Source organism: Oncorhynchus mykiss, chromosome 6 (genome assembly GCF_057628025.1).
Source record: "Oncorhynchus mykiss isolate SJ-2025 chromosome 6, ASM5762802v1, whole genome shotgun sequence".
NCBI classification, from domain to species: domain Eukaryota; kingdom Metazoa; phylum Chordata; class Actinopteri; order Salmoniformes; family Salmonidae; genus Oncorhynchus; species Oncorhynchus mykiss.
In genome coordinates, this window is record NC_143027.1 from 20,778,272 (window position 1) to 20,802,377 (window position 24,106).

The window sequence follows — 24,106 nt, forward strand, 5'->3', positions numbered from 1 at the left end:
AGAGGAGACAAGGAACAGCTGGGGGAAAGCGGGGGAGAAAAGGTAACCTAATACGACCAGCAGAGGGAGACAGGGTGAAAGGAAAGGACAGAAAGACACAACATGACAATACATGACAAAGAGGCTTGGCTTCAATGTGACCTCCATTCTAAAACAACATTCTATGTTACCTTTCTTACCCCTTCACAATTTCTGTCATGGCACGGCAGGCACTATCCATCAGGCAAGATAGTTCCATCATTATATTGCTTTCAACAAATATTAAAAATAACTGGATAATTAAGGTACCCTACATCAACCAGCATAATAAAACATGCCTCCTGGTGGCCCTGTGAACATTGCCCAAGGAGGGCACAAGACAAAATAATGAAAATAAAATAATTGAGATAAAGATTTAAAACACATTTTGTACCTCATGGGATTGCACTGTTTACTTACTTAGACGATTCCCCTACACATGTACAAACATACTGCATTGGCATGTCGTTTCGAGCGCTCTTGCTATGGTCGTAAACATGTAATACATTTTAATTAATACAAAACACAGCATCTTCGCTCCAACTGACAGCTAACTGGCGGGAGATGATGGTCGCCCGATACAAAGCAGCGGATTCGTTTTATTTACAGTGGGCGGGCACGTGAGAAAGTTCACTGCAGCTGTTTGACTGGGGCTCGTCAGCGCGTCAGCGACCTTTCTCTTATCGATTGGTTAGTTATTTTTTAAGGGGCAGGCGTAAAAACTAAGCAGTTTGAAGTAGATGGCAGAGACTTTGGGAGAAATCACATGTCTGAGGGATTCAGTTGAGGTCGGCAGTGTGAAGGATTTCTTTGAATAGCTTTTTGTTTTAGTGAGTTAAAAATGCAAAGCTGTGCAAAGTCTTGGGGGATCCTATTCGCCAAATCGGTGAATTCACATGCACCTTGCAGACATATATCTGGTCAAAGCCGATTCTTTGGGAAACTACAGACTAGAATCCAAAACCGAAATGCTTTTGTAACTGTCCGCGGTCTTCGGATGTCTGCAGTCTATGCTTCCAGACAGATAGACAGAATACTGCCGAGACACGATGATTTTGCAGAGAGACATATTGGTCCAGGCGAACGGGAGAAAAGGGAGATGCTGGATGTTCTTGGACTTGAGGTAAGATTTACAAACATTTGGATAAATAGAGAATTGATAAGACAGAAAGTAGGCTAATGTGTCGGATCTAATGCCTTGCAGGCGCTCTTGCATGTTTCTTGTCATAAACAGCTGAACTTTCAACAATGTATATAGTTTTAGTGCGTTTTTTTTTGTGATCTATACATTGTTTTACAGTCAATCGCCCAGTTGATAGAAGATACAGTTCCAGAATCCATCCGTATTCAAAGAAGTATGAAAATGGATGATCCTCTCTGTAAGTATTCAAAGAAGTATGAAAATGGATGATCCTCTCTGTAAGTTAATCTTCTTTCATCATCTTTAACAGCACGTGTTATTGTTGATGTGTGTGTGTTCTCTATATAGAAGCGGGATTTTATAACACGGTGAGGCAATATTGCCTCATCGTGTTATAAAATTCCGCTTCTGGTATGATTTAGTTTTTCCATTGCGTTTCATTATTGCTGTTGATTTCCCCGTCAAATGTAATCTTGATTTGTTTTATTTATTTGCATTTATGTTTTGTCTGCCTATTTTGCTGGTCTGAGTTTTCTTTTAACATTGTAAATCAAGCCAAGCAAGCGACTGGCTGAAATGTAGGTTGCACTCCTATTGTGAAGCCCTCTTCACCGTTAAGTCTTCCTTTGAACATATTTGGAGTTGTTTTTGCGGAACTCAACGAGCAGCACCAATCTCCTGTTGGGAAGCCGATGCTAATAGGATGGCAATTGGAGTGTAAAGTTCAGCCTTGAGCTCCTGTCCCAAGTCCAGTTCAATCTGGTTATAGCGTTAACATTACATCACAGACGAATGACATGTGCAAACGAGCTTCATGGAATTCCTAATATGGTTAATTTGATGGGTTTTGGTATTCTTACTTTAATACATTTTTTTTTTGCATTTAATAAGAGCCAGACGGATTTTCAATCGATTAAGAGAACTAGAAGACCTTTTAAATGTCTTACTATCAATAATAGTTTATTGTCTATAACACACTCACTAGGCATATTTCCCTGGCAAACCCCTGCATTATTTCTCCAGAGACTGAAGTCTCATACTGTTATCACTTGAGATTTACAAGTCTATAAAATACTATTCTGGACAAGTACAGTACATTGTATTACTAATTTACCTTGTTCTGTGTAATGGGTTGAATTTATTAAAATCATTGTTCTTAAGCAACTGACAATATGGCCATAATATACAATATTTAATTAAGCAAAGTCATTTGAAAACAGACAAAAGTATTGCTGATGACAATTTTCATCGAAGGCACATCAAAGAGTATTCTTATTTTGCCAATATTCTCACCAGGCCACATTGATGATAGATACACTCTTAACAGTGACCCATCTCTACAATAATCAATGTAATACAAACTACTCGTTTTGGAGTGTCAGTGTCATGTATAGAAACTCTCAGCTGTCAAAATCCCTAGTATTATTGCTGCATAATTTTCTGTTTTGCATCAGTTACATTAGTCATTGTTTTCACTATCCTGATATTTCAGCAGTGCTCAACATGGTGAGAGGAATAGGTAATGAAGGCTTGGACTAGTGTACTTAAATACTACTGTACTACTTACTGATCAGATGATCTAAAATAACACTTATCTGCTATTTGGGGACTTTCCAACATTATTGTTATGCAAAGTGATTGACTTAATATTCACAATGCTTAATAAGTAATAAGAAGGTCGAGGGGGGGTTCTAAGACCACCCTCGGTCACTCCTTTCTGTCTTGTTCCATTATGTAGCTAACCATGCTGAAGGAACAAACTGGAGGCTATACTGCTTTTTGCCTGTTCAGCTTTTGGGGGGGGCTTTGTTTGCAAAGCCAAAAAGGGATTCTCTTCACAACAATAGATGTGCTGGATGGTTCTGAATCAGGCTTTTCTGATGCTTTGAGGGACTTTGGGACCATGGGAAAACTGTCCTCTCTAATGAAATGTGCAGCTCCACAGTAGCCCCCCCACGCACACACACTAAACCACTGGCCTCCACTACTGATAATGCTTTCACTTATTTTGTTATTAGTAGTCAAATGTTAGATTTCCAAACACCCTTCTCTTGTGCTGCTGAGTCATAAAGCAGGACATTTTTTTAATGGATTTACAGTTAAATTCTTTGCCACCTAAACTCAAACTGCAAATGTTCACCTTTTTCTGATCGTATGGTGGTATACACCATTAGAAATAACCATAGAAATGCTCATCCTGAATATGAGAGTACTTTGGGCACTCGATTCAGAGGGGTAGTATTGTCCATTCCTTGCTGAGGGCGTTGCTAAGCAGCGACAGCATGCCTGAGGAATTCCAGTGTCTAGGTGTATATTGGTTGATCTCCCCCACAGCACTGGAGAATTAGGCTAGATTACTAACCTTTGGGAAAGGGCCCATATGTTGCACATAATTGTCCCCTACAATAGATAGAAATATGATGCACAAATGGAAGTGCATTCTACACTCACAGAAATGTTGTATACAGTTCACACAGAACACGGCACAGTGACGTGGAGTACACAAAGCTGTTTAGTGTCATTTCCTTTCCACTCCATTTTGACAGTGAATCTGATGCTATATGATGTTACTGCCCATTTGTTTGAGTGGTTTGTTCAGAAAATGTATGGGTATAATTGTTTAATGCACCTTTTCCTCAAATATATGTGATGCCAATTGTGATTTCTATTTCTGCAGGCGAGAATCAAGTCTTGGAGCATCTCCAAAAGATTGCATCAAAGAACAAGGTGTGGAGGTCTTATATCGGAATGGGCTACTACAACTGCTCAGTGCCTCCAGTTATACAGAGAAACCTTCTGGAGAATTCAGGATGGTAACGGTCACTTTGGTACAAACCCACAAAAACAAAAGAGTTGTGATGTGTTCTGCATCTAGCCAAGTTGTCTCCATCAGTAGGGCAAGATACTGTTTGATTGTGCACTCAAGGTGCATATATGTATGGGCTTCTGCTTGTCATTAAATCACTAATTGCTACATTGCAGAAAAATGTGCCCCTAATCAAATACATCTTTTGACTTGAGGCTCAAGTTTCCAGTTTAGGTTTGCACTGCATTAAATTACATCCTCACATGTGGGATCTTGGGATCTGTTTTTTGTCCGACTTAAAACAAGACAGCACTGACTTTTTCTTTATTTTCATTAACTTCCACCCACTTAACCCTAGTATCTCGATTCCTTGAAAAATAGTTGTGTTTTTTCTGTGTATTGTAATACATTCTTACATTTAAAAAAATATTTTAGTAATTTACCCAGAGTGATTAGTGCATTCATCTTAGGATAGCTAAGTGAGACAACCACATATCACAGTCGTAGCAAAGTACATGTAATGTGTAATCATTTCTCTGTGTATCCTGTTCTCCTCAGGGTGACACAGTACACCCCCTATCAGCCTGAGGTGGCTCAGGGTCGCCTGGAGAGTCTGCTCAACTATCAGACCATGATCTGTGACATCACGGGCATGGCTGTGGCCAACGCCTCTCTGCTGGATGAGGCGACAGCCGCCGCTGAGGCCATGCAGCTCTGTCATAGGTGAGTGGAGAATAAACATAAGAGAAATAGTGGCTGACCATTAAAGGGTAGTTAATTTAGTATCGTTCATGTATAGGGTCTAGTTATAGTCTATAAATAAGGCCCAGAGTTTCTCCTGGTGAGGTTACTTTTTCATGAAAAACTCCTGGCCCTACACATGTTAAAGGTGCACTATGCAGAAATCACTTCTCAATTTCCTGGTTCCTAAAATGTGCAGAATTTGTGACGAAACAAGCAAGTATAGTGTAGAGTATCATTATGCTTCTTAGACTTGCTTTAAATGAGAATGACAGATCTATAACTGCATTTATATGTGGTCAGGCTGCCTAAAAAGTGACATATTACATCGTTAATTGTTTATGTTCCCTACAGACAGAACAAGAGAAGGACGTTCTACATCGACTCACGATGCCACCCTCAGACGATTGCTGTGGTGCAGACCAGAGCCAAGTACGGACATCCTTCAAAGCTTCACTCAGACCAAGGTTAGAACTGTGTACTAAAAGCAGCATCCTCATTTTGGGTGCTCTGATTGTTGACCAACAGCTACATCGGGGTCAAGACTGTGCTGAAGCTGCCTCATGAGATGGACTTCAGTGGGAAGGATGTGAGCGGTGTGCTGTTCCAGTACCCAGACACCGACGGCAGAGTGGAGGATTTCACTGCGCTGGTGGACCGCGCTCACAAGGGAGGGGTAAGAGAGCTGCCACGTTTGACATTGGTAGTAATGGTTTATTAACCTAGGATGCTATCTTAAAGTAAATGTGGGTTGGGGTTTGGTAGTATTATTTTGGAATTGTTGCTCCTCGTTTGGTAGGAAAGGACCCCTCAGTATGTGGTGATTCCAGTTTGGTGCCGAAGTGACTTGTTTGAAGACTCCCCGTCTCTCATCCCTGCAGGCTCTGGCTTGCTGTGCCACTGACCTGCTGGCCCTGTGTGTGCTGCGCCCCCCTGGAGAGTTTGGGGTGGACATTGCCCTGGGCAGCTCCCAGAGGTTCGGAGTACCACTCTGCTACGGTGGTCCCCACGCTGCCTTCTTCTCTGTCAAAGAAAACCTGGTCAGGATGATGCCTGGCAGGATGGTGGGAGTGACCAGGTGAGAGCCCTTAAGATTCACATGGGCCCTGTTCAGAATGGAAGTCAGATCTCTTGAGATTGTTCAATGTTGGGCTTTATAAACATGTTGATTGACTTCATAGAATTCTTGCTCACAGTGGAAAAGACTGAAATATACAGAATGCACATATACATAAAGACTATCTCGATGCACATTGGTTTGAAATGTCCCTTGTTTGTCTGCAGGGATGCAGCTGGTAAGGAGGTGTACCGTCTGGCTCTGCAGACCAGAGAGCAGCACATACGTAGAGACAAGGCCACCAGTAACATCTGTACTGCACAGGTACTGTACACCCCCCCCCAATACCGACACGCTGTGCTGTCAACCCCCCGCCCCCCCAGTAGTTGTCTTCATTTATGAATTATTAATATTTATTTTTTGAAAATAAAGTTTCTCACCTTCAAATGTATCTGTCTTTCAGGCTCTGCTGGCCAACATGGCAGCCATGTTTGGGGTGTATCATGGACCCCAAGGCTTAAAGCACATTGCTGAGAGGACACACAATGCTGCACTGATACTGGCTGAAGGTATATCCGCTGACACCCTGACTGCACTGATCCATTTTTATGTCACAACTTTTACGATCAATCAATAGTTAGCTAATTTCAACTATAAGGGTGCATTGAGAAAGACAATGGTAACATAGCTTATTTTCAGATGATTTACAAATGTATTCTTTGAGTTTTTAGAAATGCCTCTCTCCCTCCTTTTGTATCAGGTCTAAAGCGGGCCGGACACAGGCTGCACAGTGAGATGTTCTTCGACACGCTGAAGGTTGGCTGCAGTGTGGCAGCCAAGGACATCCTGGAGAGGGCTGTCCAAAGGGAGATCAATCTGCGTGTCTACAGTGAGGGAGTGGTGAGTAGTAACAGATACAGTTTGGGAACAAGTTACATACACATCCACCCAGTGTTCCCATGTCGTCAGAGTTTGTTTTGATATTTTAACCAGCGTGTCGTGATTGCGTTTGGTGATGGGGGACAAAATAAATGTATGCACAATGGGCACGCGCAGCCGGTTTGGGTTCTGTGTTAGAATACATTGTCATTAAAGCACACAGAAGCATAGATGCACTTATATTAAGACCCCCTCCATAGAGCTCCACAGTGGCGGTGTCATAACCTAGCAGTCAAACAGGGAAATGGTTCCAATTGTTTTTGAAACATTTATTTTTCGCATAGGGGATTTTAGAAACACTTAAAATAAGGGCGGCGTTTCATTTAGGCTTAGCCTGGCGTGATGTTTTGTTAACCATGTAAATCTCTCGGACAAGTAGACTTTTGGCTGAAATTATTTATTTGTTTACCTAGTTAGGTGTGTCTCTGGATGAGACCGTGACGGAGAGAGACTTGGACGATCTGCTCTGGGTCTTTGGATGTGAATCCTCAGCGGTACGTTTGCTTTCAATGGAATAAGATAATGCATATATTCAGCATTGCTTTCTTAAGAGCGTGCAAAGGTCCGTCTTGAAGGCATAGGACAAATATCAAATTTAATTTAAATCTCAATTTACAGGAGCTGATTGCTGAGAAGATGGGTGAAAGGGTGAAAGGCATTATGGGTAGTCCTTTCAAGAGGACCAGCAAGTACCTCGTTCACACAGTCTTCAACAGGTTGGTCTGTTTGTAGCTGCTAAATATTACAATATTTGCCGTAATAAGGATGAGCTTGTTATGCCATAACTGTTGATGACTTGTGTTCTCAGTGATGATAGTATTATCAGTATAATGACACCAGACTGGTGAGAGACATTAGGTGACGTTCCGTGATTATTGTCTTTGTCCCAAACTCCAATTGATGCTTGGTAAAATAATTCCTTGCACTGATAGCATAAGGTTGTTACACATACAGTACCAGTTGAAAGTTTGGACACACCTACTCATTCAAGGGTTTTTCTTTATTTTACTATTTCCTACATTGTAGAAAAATAGTGAAGAGCTCAAAACTATGAAATAACACACATGGTTCATGTAGTAAACAAAAAAGTGTTAAACAAAAATATATTTTAGATTCTTCAAAGTAGCCACCCTTTGCTTTGCACACTTGACATTCTCTCAACCAGCTTCACCTGGAATGCTTTTCCAACAGTTCCCAGATGCTGAGTACTTATTGGCTACTTTTCCTTCAGTCTGCGGTCCAACTCATCCCAAACCATCTTAATTGGGTTGAGGTCGGGTGATTGTGGAGGCCAGGTCATCTGATGCAGCACTCACTATCCTCCTTGGTCAAAAAGTTGCCCTTATACAGCCTGGAGTTGTGTTGGATCATTGTCCTGTTGAAAAACAAATGATAGTCCCACTAAGCGCAAACCAGATGGGATGGCGTATCGCTGCAGAATGCTGTGGGAGCCATGCTGGTTATGTGTGCCTTGAATTCTAAATAAATCAGACTGGGTCACCAGCAAAGCACCATCACACCTCCTCCATACTTCACGGTGGGAACCACACATGCAGAGATCATCCGTTCTCTTACTCTGCGTCTCACAAAGACACGGCGATTGAAACCAAAAATCGCAATTTGGACACATTTCCACCGGTCTGATGTCCATTGCTCATGTTTCTTGGCCCAAGCAATTATTGATGTCCTTTAGTAGTGGTTTCTTTGCAGCAGTTTGGCCATGAAGGCCTGATTTCACACAGTTTCTTCTGAACAGTTGATGTTGAAATGTGTGTTACTTGAACTCTGAAGCATTTATTTGGGCTGCAATTTCTGAGGCCGGTAACTCTAATGAACTTATCCTCTGTAGCAGAGGTAACTCTGGGTCTTCCTTTCCTGTGGCGGTCCTTATGAGAGCCAGCTTCATCATAGCACTTGATGGTTTTTGCGACTGCACTTGAAGAAACTTTCAAAGTTCTTGATATTTTCCAGATTGACTGACTGTCTTAAAGTAAGGATTTACTGTCATTTCTCTTTGCTTATTTGAGCTGTTCTTGCCATAATATGGACTTGGTCTTTTACCAAATAGGGCTATCTTCTGTATATCACCCTTACCCTGTCACAACACAACTGATTGGCTCAAACGAATTAAGAAGGAAAGAAATTCCACAAATTAACAAGGCACACCTGTTAATTGACTACCTCATGAAGCTGGTTGAGAGAATGCTAATATAAAATATTTTCATTTAATTTCACACTTTTTTTTGGTTACTACATGATTCCATATGTGTTATTTCATAGTTTTGATGTCTTCACTATTATTCTACAATGTAGAAAACAGTAAAAATACAGAAACCCTGGATTGAGTAGGTGTCAACTTTTGACTGGTACTGTATAAGGGATAATACAGGGTTTAAGCACTAAGGTTTTAAAGTAAAATAACACATTAGGCCTAAAACCTATCTTTATAATCTTGATTCACTCCTATTCTTCACCCCATGCAGTTACCATTCGGAGACCAACATTGTGCGCTACATGAAACGCTTGGAGAACAAGGACATCTCTCTGGTTCACAGCATGATCCCACTGGTGAGTTATGGGAAAGCAAAGAAGAAATGTTTTACTTTTTTTTTTTTTTTAACTTGAGCATTTTTTACATGGTCTGAATACTAAAAACTTACGAACTACTGAAAAGATTTCTCGGCCAATGCCATTTGTAATATCCATTTTGTTTTCCATGTCAGGGTTCCTGCACAATGAAACTGAACAGTTCTTCAGAGCTCATGGTGAGTTAATATCAGGGTTGGGGTCAATTCGGTTAGAAGGCAGTCAATTCAGGAAGTACTGAGATTGCACCAATAATTAAAGGGCTTTAGCTTGCAATGATTTCACAATAAACTTAAAAGTAAAACCTATTTATTCTAAGTTTCCATTTTTAAATTCAAATCAGTTCCTGAATTGACCCCAACCCTGATTAATTAATATTTTATTTTTCCTCCTTATGGTGGTGGTGTTGTGAAAAACACTAGCTTACCTTATGACAAAACATTGTACAAGTCATAAGGACATCGCTGACTGTCATTTCCCATATTTCTCCCTTTGTTCTCTCTTTCCCACTGTTTTTAGCCCATCACCTGGAAGGAGTTTGCCAACCTTCACCCCTTCTGTCCCCTGGACCAGGCTGAGGGTTATCAGCAGCTCTTCAGGCAGCTGGAGAAGGATCTCTGTGAGGTGACTGGCTATGACAAGATATCCTTCCAACCCAACAGGTAAGCCCCTCACTGACAGCAATATTCAGTCTGGGGTATTCATGACCAACTGGGATTTCAGTTTGCCAGACTCCTCATCCGAGCGTGATTTCCCTGTCGCCCTCTGTTACACATACCACGTTGTCCAATTGATACATTTTATTTGATCATATAACTCAGTTTGTGGCTGATAACTATGGTTCCAAGTCCCCCACTTATCAGTATAAATGGGGCTGATGAAAAGCACATCGTGCTACATTGGCCTGGAAAGATAGCGGCCTGGTTGTTCAACTCTTATTCCATGCTTTTCCTTTACAGTTACTATGACGCTCATATAGACTAACCTTTGAACTCGGCACGTTTTGATTATGCTGAGACTTCACTGGGAGCATGTGTCTGTGAGCATGTCTGGTACATTAAGACTATAACCTCGTCTTTCAGTGGTGCTCAGGGAGAATACGCTGGCCTCGCGGCCATCAAAGCCTACCTGAACTCTAAAGGAGAGGCCCATAGAACAGTAAGTATGGTTCTGATGAAACTAAACACATCTTTGCTAGCACACATGCTAGGCCCTGTAGAATCAAAATAACCCACCCTTGGTTAAGTGTTATAACATTAGATCAAAGTACATGTTGGGGTTTGCGTACTACAAATGACTTTAATTCATTTTCAGTCTGAATGTTTGCTGCCGTCACCCATTTCCCTGCAAACAACCTGTATGTAATACGTGATACTTAGACCCACCTACAATCATTTATCACACGTAAAGCCATAAAGGGACTCATTTTAAGTACAATCACTTGTTTGTCAACAGACATTGTATTGGAAAAGCTCAATCTGAAGATGAGGGTTGTTTTGGATACTTCTACAGGAACTTTGAAAGGCCCCAAGTGTCACAATGTGCTGGGTTGAAGTGACTTGAGTACATCTGGTGAAGATAAGGATGCTCGTTCAAGTAGCTTTCCAGTTTTATAATTTGGCCTTTATTTTTTAACTATTATAAGCACTTCTTTGATAGTGGCGTGAGCTCTTGAATCAGTCAAGGTCCACAGTTGTGCAAATAAGGGATAGAAAATACCACACTGTCTGGAAGTTACTTGATTCCAAGATCCCATATTTGGTGTTTTTTGTGAACTGTAAGTCATGGGCAAAATAGATTGAGCTCAGTTTGTTTTTCCTGTTAGGGGGGGAAATGTAAACGTTACCCAACAAACACACAGGTCTTGGTGACCTTGTGACAATATTGCAAAATGTCAAAATAAGTCTCCTTATAAAAGGGATAAAATAATTTGAAGACCTATTTTAAATAATGTTTGATGTCAATTGTAGATTTGTGCTTCGAAATCTTAAGACTGTGTGATTGCATATCTAATGGTTGATTTGTGTAGTCTTAATTCTCTCTTTTACTTTGATGGTCTGAGTGCAACTGTTGCTGATATTTTCCTTTTGCTCAGGTTTGTCTGATTCCCAAGTCAGCCCATGGTACCAACCCGGCCAGTGCCCAGATGGCTGGCATGAAGGTGCAGGTGGTGGAGGTGGACAAGGATGGCAACATTGACATGGCAAATCTCAAGGCACTGGTAAGAGCTGGTTGGAGTGATTCTGCTAATCTGATTCTATTAGAGTAGCCTTTCAATCTAACCAGCCGCACTAAAAAAATCATTGCGGAACATGGCCCGACAGTCAGGTCACTCACTATGTACTGGTAGTGTAATTGGCAGTCAATTACCCCCCCACCCCCATAAAAGTGGAGTGTCATGTTGCAGAGTCACAGGCTAACACATTATTCCCCTCTCAGGTGGACAAACACAAGGCTAACCTGGCAGCCATGATGATTACGTACCCCTCCACTTTTGGTGTGTTTGAGGAGAGCATTGATGATGTCTGCAATCTCATCCACCAGAACGGAGGACAGGTCTACCTGGATGGTGCTAATATGAACGCACAGGTGAGAGAAGAGTATAAGCTGTGTACTAAAACTGTTGAAAGATCTTTTTTGGTAAAAAAAATAATAATTGGGTTACTTATCCAGATGTTAATTGAATCATGGACCCATTATTTTAATATTGAGTCATATTACAGCAGTGTATTTGTAAGAACCTTATGAAAGTATGTATATATTTTTTACAAGTGTCTCAGGGATTGCACTATTCTACAGCGTATGGTTGAATATTTTCAGTATTTTACAAATGTTCCGTCCTGAGAATAAATCACTTTTCTCTCCGGGTAAGCCAGTATTTCCCGCCAAAACAGGAAGTGCCATTCTAAAGCATAAATACACTACATGGCCAAAAGTATGTGGACATCCCTTCAAATTAGTGGATTTGGCTATTTCAGTCACATCTGTTGCTGACCGGTGTATATAATTGAGCACACAGCCATGTAATCTCCATAAACAAACATTGGCAGTAGAATGGCCCATACTGAAGAGCTCAGTGACTTTCAAAGTGGCGCTGTCATAGAATGCCTCCTTTCCAACAAGTCAGTTTGTCAAATTTCTGCCCTGCTAGAGCTGCCCCGGTCAACTGTAAGTGCTGTTATTGTGAAGTGGAAACGTCTATGAGCAACAACGGCTCAGCCGCAAAGTGGTATGCCCCACAAACTCACAGAACGGGACCACAGAGTGCGCGTAGAGTGTAAAAAAAATGTCTGTCCCTGGTTACAACATTCGGTACTTAGTTACTAACTGCCTCTGGAAGCAATGTGAACAGAAGAACTGTTCGTCGGGTGCTTCATGGAATGGGTTTCCATGGCCGAGCAGCCACACAAGTCTAAGATCCCCTTGCGCAATGCCAAGAGTCTGCTGAAGTGGTTAGTTCCAGTGAAGGGAAATCTTAACGCTACATTATACAATGACATTCTAGTGAATTCTGTGCTTCCAACTTTGTGGCAACAGTTTGGGGTAGGACATTTCAGCATGACAGTGCAAAAAATGAGGTCCATACAGAAATGCTTTGTCAATCGGTGTGGAAGAACTTGACTGACCTGCACAGAGCCTTGACCTCAACCCCATCGAACATCTTTGGGATGAATTGGAGTACCGACTGCGAGCTAGCCTTAATCGCCCAACATCCGTGCCCAACCTCGAATGCTCTTGTGGCTGAATGGAAGCAAGTCCCTGCATGTGCCAACATATTGTGGAAAGCCGTCCCAGAAGAGTGGAGGATGTTGTAGCAGCAAAGGTGGGACCAACTCCATATTAATGCCCATGATTTTGGAATGAGATGTTCCCTGAGCAGGTGTCCACTTTTGGTCATGTAGTGTATTTGAGCTATTCAAATGGAATATTTTTGAACCCAGGTCTAATGCATTTTACCCCCAGAGTACAGTAGCGCCCTCTTCTGCAAATCAGTGTAACTTTGGAGAATTGCCTTTCTACCATATTGTCATCACCGCTCTCTCCTACCTGGTCTGCTCTCTACTCTACAGGTCGGCCTGTGTCGTCCTGGTGACTATGGATCTGACGTCTCTCACTTGAACCTCCACAAGACCTTCTGTATCCCCCACGGAGGCGGAGGACCAGGGATGGGACCTATTGGAGTGTAAGTGAATGCACATTGATGGGCTAAGCACAAACTCAACCTGCCCAAAGCAGATCTCAACCTGCCCAAAGCAGATCTATGTCTGGCCAAATCCATTATAAATGTGGAGTTTTTTTCCTGGTCAGGAAACACTACTCTAAGTATTAGTGCAAAAAAAACAATTAAAAAAGTGGCTAAGTAATTACTTTTGACTTTAAATCAAGTTGTGTATGTTAAACAGGAAGGAGCACCTCGCCCCGTTCCTGCCTAGCCACCCAGTGGTCTTAATGTCAGCAGGCAACATGTCCAGCTCCCTGGGCACCATCAGTGCTGCCCCCTGGGGCTCCAGTGCCATCCTGCCCATCTCCTGGGCTTACATCAAGGTCAGTACTACATCTATCCTAAGAGCAGGTTGACGTTTGTCATGAATATTGGCTTGGAGGAAGAACTGAGTGATATCTGCTAGATTGGCCAGATGCAAAGTCAATATTGGCTATATTGTGAAAATGTAATGGAAACCAACATGTGGTTTTTGGTCTTTAATTTAAGGTTAGGCATCAGGATTAGCAGTGTGGTCAGATTGACTTTGTGGCTATGCCAGCTTGTGACCACTGCAGAGCTGCCTCCTGTACACAAGTCATGACATTACATGCCAACATCAATCTTATGGTTCAGTGCCATGGAATTTCAATAATGATAGATTTGTTAGAATAGTGTTATTCAGGATACTCAAATTGTCTTTCTAGGCAAATGCAGAGAGAAAACATGCAACTAAAGCAGCGACAACAGTTGAGTACATGTCGATATAGACCATGACCTTGTTTCCTACTGTGTAGATGATGGGAGCCAAGGGGCTGGTTCACGCCACAGAGGTGGCTATCCTGAATGCCAACTATATGGCCAAGAGACTGGAGAGCCACTACAAAATCCTCTTCAAAGGCAGGAAAGGTGAGTGGTAGTTCCTATTCACCCCATATGGCAGCGTTTTCCAAACTAGGGGTCATGACCTTGTCGGATTTCTTGATTTGAAAATGGGTTCGCGAGAAACTAATGTGCCATTTCGTTCATAGAACCACGGGTACATGAGTAATCTTTTGCTATCCGCTACAAGCGGTCGGGACAAACAGAGCGGTCTGTTTTACTTCCTACAAATGTGGCTCACATTTTTATTTTTTAACAGTTGGAGCTATAAGCTATTATGACCCCATTCCTGAAAGCTAAGACTCGCAGGAACACGTACGTGTCTTTTTCCCTCTACGATGCGCACAAGCTGCACAGGACTTAAAACAGAGTGGACAGGACCAGTCACCAAATCTGACTGGAGGGAAAAAGAACACCATCACTGAAAGCAATGATCTTTTCTACACAGAAGATCATACAATTATTGCCAGATGATCTTCTTAGATTTTGTTCCTAAACTTTAATACCTTTGCATCTGTCACTTGGAACCATATTCCATTTGTAATGGATGGTCACACTCCCAAATAAAAGTCAACATTTAGCTTTTGATTACATCACTTTATAAAGTCCTTCAGTAATTAGACAACACTAGCAAAATGTTCCTTTAACACCGATTTGTTTTGGTCCACAGGCTTTTGTGCTCATGAATTTATTTTGGATGTGAGGCCATTCAAGAAATCTGCAAACATTGAAGCGGTGGATGTGGCGAAAAGGCTGCAGGATTACGGTGAGCTGGAACACACTGCATTAACGGATAGTTGGGCACTGCTGAAATGTCAACATGGTCCACTTGTCTCTTACTCTAAGTAAAAAAAAATAGGAATAGTTTTATTGAATTTACCCGTGAGCCTCATCCCCCTGTGTGTCTGACCTTGGTCAGGTTTCCATGCCCCCACCATGTCGTGGCCCGTGGCAGGAACCCTGATGATCGAGCCCACTGAGTCGGAGGACAAGGCAGAGATGGACCGCTTCTGTGACTCGCTGATGGGAATCAGACAGGAAATAGCAGATATCGAGGAAGGCAGGATGGATGCCCGCATTAACCCATTGAAGGTACGTCACTGGCCTGACTCAGACAACTAACAAATTGCATGTCAAGCCATGTAATCAGCTACGTACAGTGGTCATTAAACTCATAGCAATTTTACTAAGTCAAATCGGTGTTAGTTTCAACTTAACTGTTTTGTGTTGTTGACATCCTCTGAGGAAATGGCAAGCATTTTTGAAACTGTCTGTTTTGAGATGGGGTTTCTGAAGTGTAATTATTTTTTATTTATGTATGGTTTGGGTACATACGAGAATAGGACGAGTCAACATTATTTGGGGTTGGAATTGAGTATGAACTTAAAAAGCAAGATTTTCACTAGACGGTTTAAGAAATACCACTGTGATATGGACAACCTTTTATTATAGTGTTATTGAGCATAAATCTGTGCTTTTAGTGGTGGCACCTAAAATGTAGCATGAGTTGCTTTACGTCACCAGACCAGCCAAAATAGGTGTTGACTGGGGTCTGTGTCCACAGATGGCACCTCACTCCCTGGCAAGCATCACCTCCTCTACCTGGGACAGGCCCTACTCCAGGGAGTATGCTGCTTTCCCCCTGGTGAGTCTTCCCTCTGGAAAACATCACACACTACCAACTCCACTAAAAATGTTTGTTTTCATGATTCATGTGAATGTCAACATGTTTACATCAGCGTTAGCAAAATCTCTTTCTAATAAACTGTTAACAAGGTAAACTCACTTTCCCCATTTCCAGCCATTTGTGAGGCCCGAGACCAAATTCTGGCCATCCATCTCCAGGATTGACGATATCTACGGTGACCAGCACCTGGTCTGCACCTGCCCCCCCATGGATGTGTATGAGTCACCATACGAGGAGAAGAGAGCTTCCTCATGACAAACGCCTCCGCTATACCAGTCATCACACTTCCAAATTCTGAAAATCCATTGAGTTGTATCGTCCACTGTAGTTTCTGTATTTCAATGTGCCTCGACTCTTTTCTGTTGTACAAATAGTTGCCTTGACTCTCCCTTCATGACGTTTTTATGCTCTAAAGTAGCGGGCCGGACTGACACGTTAGATCAAGTTGTAGGGTTTTGTTAATATTGGCTGTGTTCTGTGCATGAAAATGTTTAAAATGTGTATTTTGACGTTTGCCTAACCACTTATACTAGTCTTAATGATCTTTAAGGAAAATAGTTGTATTGAACATTGTCAATCTTTTGTTCAGTTTGAAGTAGACTTCAGTCATTTCTTTTCCACATAAGGAAATACTGCCATCTAGATGTGAATGTTAAACACCAATAACGTTCTCACATGATTTGTTCTGAGACACTAATACGTTTGGACATTAAAATATTTCCAAAACAGAGACTAAGGTGACACTGAAGAATATGAATTTATCGAACTAATTGGGCTTTAAGTATTAGTTCAAAGAATGACTGTTCAGTTCTGTCTATGGACATGGCATGAGAACCCCAAGAAAGTTCATTCCTTTTGTTAATCCTATTGGGTGATCATCTTTCCTTAGCCTCAAATACATTGACTTACTGTACAACTGGGAACAATCGTGGGTGCACGACTTTAAAGTGCTGTGGTGAATATCAACGTAAAGATCGTTAGACCCAGAACAGAACTTAAGGGCTACAGCCTGTATGCGTGATTAAATTACACATCGACTTGTCATTTTTGCAACTCATTCAACACCATGTATGAGACTGAATTTGAAGAGCTTGCAAAATTGAGCATCAGTTCCAGTCACACACACACTTGTTCTCACAAATGACTAGCATATGCCTTGGTCTGGTTAGTGTGTAAGTGAAATGGTAGCAAATCAACTTAAGGATCAGGGGAGAGCAATTGTTCCCTAGACAACTGACTCAAACCCATTGGGATAAAAGGTGCAGATTTGTGCCATTGTACAGACACCATTTTTTATTCAAGTGCAAAAATAAACACTTGATGGGTGCAAAAGTACCCTTGTATTTATGTCTTGTTATATTTGGGGGGGGGGGGGGGGTTAGTCTAGGCAATATCACACATTCAAGTGTTTTAACTTGCAACAGCTGCATGGGGTTTGTTGGATTTTAAAGTTGGGTCGTTTCATTGCAGCCAATGGCAGTGAAGGAAGATTTAAAAGCCACAGAAGACATTCAGCTTTTGAAACAGTCTGACCATTATTTCAGAAACATTGTTATCAGGGGAGGACTAAATGGTGTGGCAACAGTTGACAACCTTTGTGGATGGAAGGAATTTGCACAACCATGAAGCTTGATATACTTGAATAGAGTCTATTGAAAATAAATCAGTGGTAATACAGATAAGGCACTGGTGACATGTGAAGTGCTGAGCCACAGCACCAGTACTAGATTGCCATGTGCAATTTTCTACTGTGTAAAGGGGATAAATAACATTGATCATTAACCCTATAGCACATGACATTCCAGTTAATGTATGGGTAAAACGGCACATCGAAAGTACTTAACTTTACTCACATATACCTAAGCATAGGTGTTAGCAGCAGGTCTAACCAAAAATCATTTTATATATATATATTTTAAAACAAAAATAACTTTAGATGTTCATACAGGTATACTGTATGCCAAGTATATAACAGACAATTTCAAGACAAATCAGTGAACATTCAAATACATCATGGTAGGCATTAAAAGTGATAAAAACTACTGTACAACCTGGTCAAACATATGTAAAACGGGGAACTTCACAAATGGTGAATGACCAAGTATAATGTCAACACCCTCCATTACTTACTCCTGTGACACAGCTTAATATAGATAAAACCCTGACTAGGTGATACAAGCTCAGAATGAAGCCATCCCAAGTGCTCATGAACTGCAAACAATTAACTGCCATATCCCCTGAAACAGAGTAACATTATTTGCAGTTGCTCTCACTAACAACCAGCTTCCCTCCCATCTTGTAGGCAAAGGCCTGAGTGGCCTCTAGCTCGGTTTCACTGGGAGAGGCCTTCTTCCGCTCGACAAGTCGGTCCACCAGCACCACAAACACACCAGATAGGATGAGAACCAATCCAGACAGGTAGAAGCATGCACCAAAGTCTTTGTCCAGGTCAACCAGCCAACCTGTGCAAAGAGAAGAAATTTGAGCTCAAACTGCTGCCCTGGATGAATAAACCAGTAGCTTCAATGATTAAAAGCTTAGTTCATGCAAAGTGAAAATAGGTGCAATTCAGTTAGTGCATGTCAACATTGTAATTTCACCCCATCTCACCTGCAGCAGGTGGACCAATGAAGCCCCCGATACTTCTAAAAAGCATGAAGAGTCCCAGGCCGCTGTCGAACCCCTCCAGGCCCACTATGTCCACAATAGACGTCACATGGATGGCTACAACGCAGCCAAACAGAAAACCGTAGAGCGAGGAGAAGACCAGAAGGACTGAGTAGTCCTTGCCAATGGGCAGCAGCAGTAGCACTACCCCCAACATGGTGACAACCATTGTCAGCAGTTGTAGGTTCCTCACCAGCCTCAGGTTGGCCAGCCAACCACAGGCTAGACGACCAAGCAGGTCAGCCAATGCCAGCACAGACAGGATGGACGCCGCCCAGTAGTTCTTCAATCCCAGGCTGGTGGCATAGGGAACCACGAATAGAGGTGGGATGAAAAATCCTGCAGCAGCGAAAATGGCAAACAGGATGTAGAGCAGCAATTCTGGTTTCCTTAGCAACTTCCACTGGAAGCTTAGCTTTTTTGGTGTCGGGTCATCATCAGCTTTGGAGTCCGGGTGGTTGTCCTTATTTGGCTTTGTGTGATTATGGGGTTTGGATTCAAGAGGTCTCATGAGGGCACCACAGACGCAGAGGTTGAGCTGAAGGCTCCCTATGACGAGCAGAGCTCCCTGCCAGGTGTAGACCTCGATGAGCCACTGGAAAAAAGGACTGAACACCATGGCGAAAACACACTCCCCGGAGCTGGCTATGGCGTACGCTATGGGACGCCACTTCAGGAAGTAGTGGCTCACTATGCTGTTGGCTGGTAACCAGGAAAATGAAATTCCCAAACCTAAAAATAAAGCAAAGATAAATCTAGGCTCTGTGTTGGTCTGTTACTAAATGTAATACATGTGTATGTGCTCAAATTTAATGAGCCAACATAGCTAATCAATAACTACACCAAGTTCAGTTACAATGTGTTCTGGTTGGGGTCACAAGGCAAAACTCATCAGGATTGTTTACCCTCAGGGATGACCATTTCAGTTCTATTTTCTCAAACTCCTGAAATCATAAATCACTTGAGGTAATGCCTTTTGTTTTCCTCTAACTGATTATTTTAACTGTACTGGTACAGTAGGTTTTATGGGTTGGTGTGGTGATCGTCGTCTCCTGTGATTGGTCATCGACAAAAAAAAGAAGTAACTTTATCACCCTGGGAACACACAAATGTAAACTGTTCTTAAATGTTACGTTTTTTTCCCCCACTTGGGGAGCCCTCAACCCTACCTTGCAGTACGCCTATGCTGAGATACATCCATGGAAGACTGAGGTCGAGAGACGCCAGGATCATCCCTGAAGCACTGAGGAGCCCTCCCGTCATGATGACTGCCCTCTGGGTACAGTGCATGCTCAGGACACTGGCAACTGGGGCTGAGGGGAGGAGACAAATTATTACAGGAACCAGAGTGGATTGTTCTAGTGGTTTCTACAACAAAATGTCAACCTGGTCTCTAGTTGCTTGAGCAGGTTTGTTTATTTGGCCAACTTATAACGCTCTATAACCATGCAACACATTTCAGTTGAATAATGAAATAGAAGTTAAACTGCAATGTAAACAAGACAAGTTTCCCCTCACTTACCTCCCAAGTGAAACATGACTATCATAGTGGAGGTGACCCATGAGGTGGTGCTGGTGAGGACTCCAAAGTGGTTCTGGATCTCTAGGAAGAATAGGCCGAAGTTCTTAAGGACGCCTGTAGTGAGGCCCATGATAAAGAAGGCTGAGGTGACCACCACCCATCCATAGCCCCCATCAGGGGGGCCACCGGCCTTCATACCAGGGCTCTGCATCACAGCTCTACAGTCTTCGAAGAACATATGTACAGTAGGCATATGTTCACTGCTGCAATGTGGTCAGTAAATGGGTGGATCCACCACTTTATTTCATATATTGACATCGTCATAAAGAGCACATGTTCAATTGAATAAAAAACTAATCTTGCCCCCCCCCCTCCCCCCCAAAAAAACTGTAGATATTAAAAAAGGCACTTAATTTAATAGGCTTTCAAAATGAAATATTTGTGCACAATTTCTACTTAATGTCAAAGGCAGGCAAAAGGCACTCATTTCGTGGACACAAATACACTTAGTTGCAACCTGGTCTCAGAGCATTTGTATTATTCTGTATGTAAATACAACACGCTCCATTTAACTATATGTTACATTAGACAGATGGTTACTTAAGGCAAAAACAAAAGGAGGGTTGGACATATACGAAAAGTCTAGCAACCCAAAGGCTGCGAGTTCGAAGTGCATCACATGCAACTACTTAGCATGTTAGCTAACCCTTCCCCTAACTAACTCGTCACCGAATTCTTAAACTTAACCCTAAAGTCTAGCCTAGCTAACATTAGGGAGCTAGCTAACGTTACTCGCTAGCTAGAATTAGTAACATATGTTTAGCCAATTCCTAACTTAATTGTACGTTTAGCAAATTCCTAACATGTTAACTGTCTCGGATTTACGTACAGAATAATACGAAATGCTCCGAGACAAGGTTGACAGCGAGTATGAAACGCTTTCTTAGAGCTTCAGTTTGTCTGCCTGAATGTATTTCTGAGCATGATGACCGTTTCTGAATTTCTGACTATTAAGTCGTGTCCATCGGCGCTCTAAACTTACAGCTTCTCGGTCGTTCAGGCGAATGACCGAACGTAGTGGACATGCACTGCAAACCAAGCAATGACGATCCGCACCACTTGTGATACAATGCATCGATCCACAATATCTATTCTTCCTCGCAATGAGATAACAGCAGTTACGGCACTTGCATCATGTCTAGTCATTCTGCCTTTTTTTTATGTCTAAATTGACAGTATTTATCCTGCTAACCGTTCTGAAAACTCAACGCAAGCATGGAATAAAGAAATTGAGTATCACTCACGACTGGATCGTAGCCTCCTCACTTCCTGCTCTTCTCCTCCTGGTTTATTGGGAGATATTGCTGTTCTCTTCTACCGGCCATATCGTAATTTCTATTTCAGCGCGGGATGGTCTTCTATATATACATGTCGGAGTTGGACACTCCCCTTCGAGCTCATGCTCATTATGTACGTCACGACTGTAGTATGATCTAAAATAAGGACGCGCGACAACAAGGTTCTAGCTCCAGCCTGTTTATTAACCTAAACCTCGCATGTCCTACATAGGTACGGATACCCCCAAGGAACATCCTACTACATCTTCCCCTCTCCCATGAACAAGAACTCAACATGCATAACCACTGAAGCATAACTGAAATGCAATTTGGAAACCAATATTATTCTCTAACATGCTACTTCCCATCCTGAAACAGTATGAAAGAATTAAATCACACAGTATGAGCAACTTAGGTTCAGTCTATTTTTGCTGGATATGGTCCCCAACAGTATGTTTTCTCTTCACGTAACATAGTCTTTCAGCCACTCTGGTGGCTTCACATCCCTTTTTGGGCGCGCTTGTGGCTCTGTGAGCATTCTCTGTCCTTCACCCTCTTTTTGTGCATTTTCTGTGGCCTCAGTCTGTGTGGCTGGTAGATCTGGAAGAGCTCTGAGGTGTGTTTTGTTCCTTCGTACCTCTTCTGAGCCTGTGTCCACCACATAGGAGCGTGGGGCATCCTCTTTCCTCAACACTATTGCTGGTGTCTTTGAGTTTGTAATCCACACACGTTGACCTTTGGTCAGCTCTGGCCTCTTCTTAGCACGGTGTCTCCGATGGCCTGGGCCATCCCTTTTTGCACTGCTGCACTATCTGTTGGCAGATGTGGTCTCGTTGTTGCTCCTCTGCAATCTGCTGCAGTTTGGTCTGAGATGCAGGTAGACTGTCCCTTATTGTATTAATTAATTAATAGTGCATCTGCTGTGATCAGTGCCTTCCCTGGGGACGCGCGACAACAAGGTTCTAGCTCCAGCCTGTTTATTAACCTAACCCTCGCATGTCCTACATAGGTACTGATACCCCCAAGGGACATCCTACTACAACGACCAATCATGTATATAAACCCTGGATCGCAGATGCTATGTATTGGCCAATGAGAGGCTTTGGTCATAACTAATTTATTTTTATTTAACATGTATTTAACTAGGCAAGTCAGTTAAAAACAAATTCTTATTTTACAGCCTACCCCGGCCAAACCCTCCCCTAACCTGGATGACGCTGGGACAATTGTACGTTGCCTTATGGGTCTCCCAATCACAGCTGGGATCGAACCAGGGTCTGTAGTGACGCCTCTAGCACAGAGATGCAGTTTCGTAGACTGCTGCGCCACTCTGGAGCTCATACAGCAAAGGGAGTTGTGGTTGTATCTATTCTATGGTTGTATTAGGTTGGTTGTATCCTACAACATGACCATCATAGACCACTAAAATGTGCAGTCAAAATTAAGCATTACTGTCATTACTGGACCAAGACCCACAACCTAATAATTGATTAAATCATGTGTGTATGCTTAGAGTCCATGGTGTGTGCCAACATGGAGACAACCCCATCACTAATGGTGTAATTTGCCCTTGCCTTGAGAATCAAGCATGTTCATCATTACATAATTGTCTGAAGGAAATGAATGATGAATATTAGGGCAAACTAGTCCATTTACAACATCTGACAGCCCTTTTCAACTGTCCATGCCCCATCTGTTTGGTATCTCAACAGGTTTCCTGCTCTCTGCACAGGAGAAGGAACCATTGAAGATTGTAGACAGTCCTACTACATAGCAATGCTTGATTCACTGTTTTCACGACGTATGCCAACTCCCACTTCTCCCTCTCACTAGGGTGCATGTCCTCTGAAAGGGATTGGTTTTCCCCTGAGCTGAACCTTTAAAAACAGAGAGCATGGTTGAGTGTGAGAATTCAAGTCAATGTAACACATTTTCCAGAGTTGTACAGTAATAAAATGCAGCAGAAGCAAATACAATCCATACGTTTTTGGACAGTGAGCACTTCTAAAAAATGTGGCTCTATACTCCAGCATTTTGTATTTAAGACAGAATGTTTCATATAGGCGACAGTATAGAATGTCATGTTCTTTTTGAGAGTACTTTGAGACATACAGTGGGTATAGAAAGTCAGAATGTTAACCTTTAGTTGCCTTACAGCCTGAAATGAAAACACATCAAATCAGATTTTTTCCAGCTTTATTTTCACACAGTAAGTAACCCACAATATCCAAGTGAGAAAATGTAATACAGTTTGAGGTTTTTATTTTATTTAACACAGTAAAATAACCTATTTGGATAAGTGAACACCCCCCTGAGTTAATACTTGGTGGAACCACCTTTTGCTTGAATTACAGTCATGAGTCTCTTTGAACACTTCTCCACTAACTTCGCACAGCTAGACTGTGCAATATTTGCCCATTCTTCCTTGTAAAATTGTTCACGCTCAGTCAAATTGCAAGGTGACCGCTCAGGGGCTGCACTCAAGTCATTCCACAGATTCAACAGGATTTAGGTCGGGGCTC

The 24,106-nt window shown here is 42.2% G+C and overlaps 2 protein-coding genes across 4 annotated transcripts; one reads left to right on the plus strand and one right to left on the minus strand.

The window, feature by feature from the left end:
- The first annotated feature begins 625 nt into the window (after window positions 1–625).
- LOC110525447 (glycine dehydrogenase (decarboxylating), mitochondrial) lies at window positions 626–17,399 on the plus strand. 2 transcript variants are annotated; one of them, XM_021605564.3, is made up of 25 exons: window positions 626–1,141; window positions 1,319–1,397; window positions 3,837–3,972; window positions 4,524–4,688; window positions 5,061–5,138; window positions 5,235–5,382; window positions 5,588–5,784; window positions 5,991–6,087; window positions 6,227–6,332; window positions 6,524–6,663; window positions 7,116–7,196; window positions 7,321–7,418; window positions 9,186–9,270; window positions 9,426–9,467; window positions 9,808–9,950; window positions 10,371–10,446; window positions 11,384–11,509; window positions 11,728–11,877; window positions 13,359–13,471; window positions 13,692–13,833; window positions 14,287–14,398; window positions 15,042–15,137; window positions 15,291–15,463; window positions 15,936–16,016; window positions 16,173–17,399. In XM_021605564.3, exons 1-25 carry the CDS (start codon window positions 860–862, stop codon window positions 16,311–16,313), a joined length of 3,087 nt encoding a protein of 1,028 aa, XP_021461239.2. In that variant the 5' UTR covers window positions 626–859; the 3' UTR covers window positions 16,314–17,399. The 2 variants fall into 2 exon arrangements, with proteins under 2 accessions (XP_021461239.2, XP_021461240.1); XM_021605565.3 differs by having other exon boundaries at window positions 745–1,141; window positions 1,319–1,437.
- Window positions 17,400–17,696: 297 nt separating this feature from the next.
- On the minus strand, window positions 17,697–21,820 carry zgc:114041 (MFS_MCT7 domain-containing protein). Of its 2 annotated transcripts, none has more exons than XM_021605566.3 (5): window positions 21,552–21,820; window positions 20,248–20,472; window positions 19,895–20,038; window positions 18,669–19,457; window positions 17,697–18,520 (listed from the first exon to the last, which is right to left on the minus strand). In XM_021605566.3, the coding sequence occupies exons 2-5, from the start codon at window positions 20,456–20,458 to the stop codon at window positions 18,312–18,314; spliced, it is 1,353 nt and encodes a 450-aa protein (XP_021461241.1). In that variant the 5' UTR covers window positions 20,459–20,472; window positions 21,552–21,820; the 3' UTR covers window positions 17,697–18,311. The 2 variants fall into 2 exon arrangements, with proteins under 2 accessions (XP_021461241.1, XP_021461242.1); XM_021605567.3 differs by having other exon boundaries at window positions 20,248–20,328; window positions 21,552–21,684.
- Between the last annotated feature and the right edge of the window lie 2,286 nt (window positions 21,821–24,106).

What these genes read in the sequence shown, in the direction of transcription:
- zgc:114041 (XM_021605566.3), bottom strand. Translation starts at nt 20,458, where the DNA reads ATGCAGAGCCCTGGTATGAAGGCCGGTGGCCCCCCTGATGGGGGCTAT. An exon ending in CAGCATAGGCGTACTGCAAG is followed by an intron (nt 19,458 to 19,894) that starts GTAGGGTTGAGG and finishes CTTTATTTTTAG; the next exon opens with GTTTGGGAATTTCATTTTCC. An exon ending in CATTGGTCCACCTGCTGCAG is followed by an intron (nt 18,521 to 18,668) that starts GTGAGATGGGGT and finishes CTCTTTGCACAG; the next exon opens with GTTGGCTGGTTGACCTGGAC.
- LOC110525447 (XM_021605564.3), top strand. Translation starts at nt 860, where the DNA reads ATGCAAAGCTGTGCAAAGTCTTGGGGGATCCTATTCGCCAAATCGGTG. An exon ending in GAAAATGGATGATCCTCTCT is followed by an intron (nt 1,398 to 3,836) that starts GTAAGTATTCAA and finishes CTATTTCTGCAG; the next exon opens with GCGAGAATCAAGTCTTGGAG. An exon ending in TTCACAGCATGATCCCACTG is followed by an intron (nt 9,271 to 9,425) that starts GTGAGTTATGGG and finishes TTTCCATGTCAG; the next exon opens with GGTTCCTGCACAATGAAACT.